Source organism: Chaetura pelagica, unplaced genomic scaffold (genome assembly GCF_000747805.2).
Source record: "Chaetura pelagica isolate M959 unplaced genomic scaffold, ChaPel_1.0 scaffold938, whole genome shotgun sequence".
In the NCBI taxonomy this organism is placed as follows: Eukaryota; Metazoa; Chordata; class Aves; order Apodiformes; family Apodidae; genus Chaetura; species Chaetura pelagica.
The window spans coordinates 599,893-604,725 of NW_009954221.1; the positions used below are offsets into that span (position 1 = coordinate 599,893).

At 60.0% G+C, this 4,833-nt stretch overlaps 1 protein-coding gene across 1 annotated transcript in view; it reads left to right on the top strand.

Moving 5' to 3' along the window:
- The window catches only part of ARHGAP36 (Rho GTPase activating protein 36), an 8,586-nt gene extending 4,165 nt beyond the window's left edge, over positions 1-4,421 (top strand). Inside the window, exons 4-10 of the mRNA XM_010003474.1 lie at positions 547-742; positions 1,040-1,098; positions 1,260-1,410; positions 2,016-2,164; positions 3,211-3,381; positions 3,655-3,752; positions 4,283-4,421. Coding sequence (XP_010001776.1) covers positions 547-742; positions 1,040-1,098; positions 1,260-1,410; positions 2,016-2,164; positions 3,211-3,381; positions 3,655-3,752; positions 4,283-4,421 — 963 coding nt within the window. The remainder of the gene's footprint in view (positions 1-546; positions 743-1,039; positions 1,099-1,259; positions 1,411-2,015; positions 2,165-3,210; positions 3,382-3,654; positions 3,753-4,282) is intronic.
- The last annotated feature ends 412 nt before the right edge of the window (positions 4,422-4,833 follow it).

The following is a 4,833-nucleotide window of genomic DNA, read 5'->3' on the forward strand; positions in this document are numbered from 1 at the left end:
GGCGGTGCGGGGCAGGACGGGCCGTGCGGGGCAGGACGGGACGCGGCTTACCGGGATTTCCTTGATGAAGGCGGGGACTGGCGCGGGGCTCTGTCCCGCTCTGCCCGCAGGGGTGGGGTGGCCCTGCGGCCCCCAGGGCTGGGCTGGCAGGGCTGGGACAGGCTTTACGGGCTTAGCTCTAGGAAGCTGAGGTTGCCAGAAGGACATGGTCAGGCAGCCCGAGGTCGTAGGGGTAGGAGGGGATTTGTCACCAGGGGCACCGATTTTTCTTCTCCTCCATCACCTGGAGGTCTAGGGGGGGTTCCCTCTTTCCCCGTGTCTGTGTTCAGAAGCAGCTTGCACCAGGAGCAGCTCACACCAGCCAACACACAGGAGACAGGAAAGGTCTCTCTGCTTCTGGTGCAACACCAGACAGGCTCTGTAGATCTCGGTGTTGGTTGGGAGCTGATGCCTCCCTTTCCCACCAACTTCTGGGGTCCCAGCAGTGATGGGGTACTGGGTGGGGTGGTTCCTGCCACCCTGGGCATCACCCCTGCTCCATCACAGGGGGCGATGTCTGTGGATTCCATCACTGACCTGAGCGACAACACTTCCAAGCTGCTGGAAGCACTGCAGTTGTCCCACCCCCACGAGCTGGATCCGCGGAGAAGCCTGGGCAAGAAAAAGATGTTGAGCCTCAACCCCATTGCCTGGCAGGTCCCACGGATCGTGGACAGATGTTGCAAACACATCGAGACCTACGGTAACTGCGCGGGACTCCCTGGCTGGGGGGCACGGGGGGGTGAGACCCATCCTCCGTGGAGCAGCAGCTGGTTCCTGGGCTCCTGGGGCTGGGCACTCTCCTGAAAAGCTTCTGGGGAAGAGTCCTCTGGACTAGGTGCAGCATCTGGGCTGAGATGGGAGTGTCACTGTGTGTATCGGTGTGTCACTGCCCGGCGGGCAGGGCAGGAGAACCACCCCCCTGGTGCTGGGGGCTCCAAGGACCAGCTGGGCTGGGGGGGCTGTGGGAATACAGAGCACTAACTCCTCTGTCTCCCAGGCCTCCAAACCGTGGGCATCTTCCGGGTGGGGAGCTCCAAGAAAAGAGTTCAGCAAGATGTTGTGTGCCCTCTGCAGCAGGCCAGCCTCCAACAGACAGATGCTTGTGTGGGTGGGGAGTCACCACAGCAGACATGGGGAGGTCTAAAACGTCACAGACACTTGCTGGAGAGGAAGAACTGACTCTTGCTTCTATTCTTCTCCCTCCTTCCATGTTTAAGCTGCGGGAAGATTTTGACCAAGGGCTGGATGTTGTCCTGGATGAGCATCAAAGTGTTCACGACGTGGCTGCTCTGCTCAAAGAGTTTCTTCGGGACATGCCCGATTCCCTGATTCCCAGGGAGCTCTACACAGCCTTCCTGAGCACAGCCTGTGAGTGCCTGGGACCAGTGCTGCACAGGGAGAAAATCCCCTCTTTGTCCTTACAGAAGCACAGGGGGGATGATGCTTATCCCTGCAGGGATGGGCTGAAGGGTGACAGGGCTGGGGAAGGGGCTGGAGCACAAGTCTTACAGGCAGCTGAGGGAACTGGGGGTGTTCAGCCTGGAGAAGGGGAGGTTGAGGGGAGGCATCATTCACTGCAAGTGCCTGAGAGGAGGTCGGAGTGAGGTGGGTGTTGGTCTCTTCTCCGAAGTAATTACTGATAGGAAAAGAGGAAATGGCCTCAAGTTGTGCCAGGGGAGGTTCAGATTCAATATTGGGAACAATTTCTTCACTGAAGGGGTTGTCAGGCCCTGGCCCAGGCTGCCCAGGGCAGGGCTGGAGCCCCCATCCCTGAAGGGGTGCAAACAGCAGGTGGATGTGGCAGTTGAGGACACGGTTTGGTGGGCACGGTGGGGTTGGGCTGATGGTTGGGCTCGATGGCCTCAGAGCTCTTGCCCAAGCTGAGCGATTCCCTGCCCGCCCGGCTGCCTGCAGAGCTCACCAGGGTGGCTGCAGAGGAGGGCAGGGCAGTAACCAGGGCTGCTCTCTCCTAGCCATGGCCCTGCCAGCCCAGCTGGCCGCGCTGCAGCTGCTGCTGTTCCTGCTGCCCCCCGGCCACAGCGATACCCTCCTGCGGCTCCTGCGCTTCCTGGCCCGGGTGGCCCGGCACGCCCGGAGCTCCCGCGGCCCCGACGGCGGGGAGGTGAGCGGGGCACGGGGAGGGGCTGCCCGGCCTCCTGGGCCACCATCCCCCCGAGCCTCCTGCCAGCCCCGGGGAATCCTTGGGCAGCAGCCAATTCGTTGCTCAGGCCCCTCATCCCGGCAGGTCTGCGCTGCGGGAGCCCCCGGGAGCCCCGGCTGTGCCAGGGGGTGCACGAGGGGCTTTGTTGGGTGGGGTCATTCTGCCCGTCTCCAACTTCCACGCAGAACTTATCGAGGATGATGTTGGTTTCTCTGGACAATTCAAGCTCTGAGTCCCTGTTTGTCTCACATTGCAGGGAGATGGGAGCATCCTGCACAGCACAGAAGTGTGTGGTATAGAAGTGAGGGGATAGAGACTTGGAGCCTCTCTGCTCTGGAGGCAGGCTGAGAGAATTGTTCAGCCTGGAGAAGAAAAGGCTCCAGGGAGACCTTAGAGCAGCTTCCAGTGCCTGAAGGGGCTCCAGGAAAGCTGGGGAGGGACTTGGGACAAGGGCAGGGAGGGAGAGGACAAGAGGAAACGTTTTCAAACTGGAAGAGGGGGGATTTAAGTTAGACACAAGGAAGATATTCTTAACTCTGAGGGTGGTGAGAGCCTGGCCCAGGGTGCCCAGGGAAGCTGTGGCTGCCCCATCCCTGGCAGTGCTGAAGGGCAGGTTGGATGGGGCTTGGAGCAGCCTGGGCTGGTGGGAGGTGTCCCTGCCCATGCAGGGGTTTGGGACTAGATAATCTTTAATGTCCCTTCCAACCCAAACCAGTCTGGGATTCTGTGGTTCTAAGTACTGGTTGGTACCTCCTGGTTGGGTTGTGCAAATGAGGTAGATGGGGATGAAGGCCCTGATGCAAGGAGGGGTGAGTGTGTGCTTCAGTAACACAAGCCCTTCATGCTGGCCCTGCCACCAGCTTGAAGGGAACCAAACTGGACCCAGATCAACACCCTGGCCCCACTCAGCAGCTTGTGTTCCTGTCCTGTCCTGGGTGAGGCTGTCCTGGGACATCTCATGCTGGTGCATTCATAACCTGCAGTTTTCTCTTGCACTTGTTTGCTAGATTCCTGGGAATAAAATGACAGTTTCAAACTTGGCCACAATCTTTGGTCCCAACATCCTGCAGAAAGAGAAGCCTGGGGAGAAAGATGCTGGTGCTGTGAGCTTAGAAGACAGTGCTGCCATCATCCTGGTGCTGCAGAGGCTGATTGAGCACCACCACACCCTGTTCATGGTAGGTGAGGCTTTCTCAAGACAGCTCCTCCACACCTTGCCTTCCCCTCTGGGCTCTTCTGATGGCAGCAGCAGGAGGGACGTGCTCACAGCTGGGCTGAGCAGCAGGTGACTTGAGTCGGTGTGAAAATGCGATTCAGTCCTCATGGCAAGGGTATATTCATCAAGGAAGTGACCTGGAGTCCCTTTTGCTGTCCTTGGCTGCCTCTGCTCATCTTCCTCTGGAGGAGAGGAGCTGCCATGAGCAAGTGTGTTCTCTGTGTGTCCCTCCCAGGTCTCCCCAGACATGCAACGTGACATCCTGCGGAGGCTGTTCCAGACAGACCCCGATGCCATCGAGTACCTGCTGCGCAGGAGGTTCCAGGCCCTGCCGTGAGTCCTGGCTTCTCTCCTGATCCCCTCGTCTTCTCTGTGTCCTGGGTGGGTTTGGCCTGTCCTGTGTGTGCACACGTGTCCCTCCTGCCAGCCTGGCCGTGCAGCTGCTTTTTGGCTGCGAGGTTGTTTAGTCCCGCAGAGGCTCCAAGTCTGAGTTCATGCCCTGCCCTGTGATTAAAGATGGGGAGAAGGGGCCTCATGTCCCAGGATCTGGGCCCAAGAGGATGGCACAGAGCCCAGGAGGTGTTCTGCTGCCTGGGCTGAAGCAGGGCACTCTCAGCAGCCTGTGGTCACCTTGTAGGGCTGGTGACTCCTTTGGCAAAGAGGGACTGTCCTGTGCAAAATGGGTTCCTGCAGCACAGACATCACAGGTCTTCTCTGCTGTCCTTCCTTGTCTGCCCTCACGGTCCCTTTGGGACTGACCGAGGAGGTGGCAGATACTTGGGCTCACTGCTGGAGGCCATTTGGGCGTGGAGTGGGCAATAAGAGCAGCTGTCAAACAGCACCTCTCGTTTTCACTCCCTCAGGAGCACGGAGCAGGAGGATCCCAGGGAGCAGCAGGTTCCAGCCCCACGGCCCGGGCAGCCCCACGGCCTGGAGAGCAGCGTGGTCACCTCAGAGCTGTACAGCAACGTCTCCTTCCTCAACCTGGATGTTGGCATCTAGCAAGCCCGGGCCATGCCCTCTGCACTGCCTGCTGTGGGCAGCACTGGGCAGCCTTTCCCTGGCAAAACCAAGTCCTCCATCCCACCCCATGCACCCCAGGGACTGCGGGTGCCTCTGGAGCACCTGGGGGAGATCTGGCCCTGTGGCATGGTGGGCAATGGAGGGACTGGGATGGGCTGGGACTGAACTCAGGCCATGGAGCAGGGTCTGCCCTTTGCTCCCAGAACAGCTCTGGAGGGGGAGGTGGCAGCAGCTCCCACAGAAGATCTGGAGCAGCCTGTCTCTCCTGCCCCACACCTTGGGGTTGGGTGCGAGGCCGTGGGGATCCAGTCCAGCTCTGAACATTGTTGTGGTGGCAGCAGGTGTCCTGGAGCTGTGGCCACAGGGCTGCCTTGGTGAGCTGCTGCTGCAG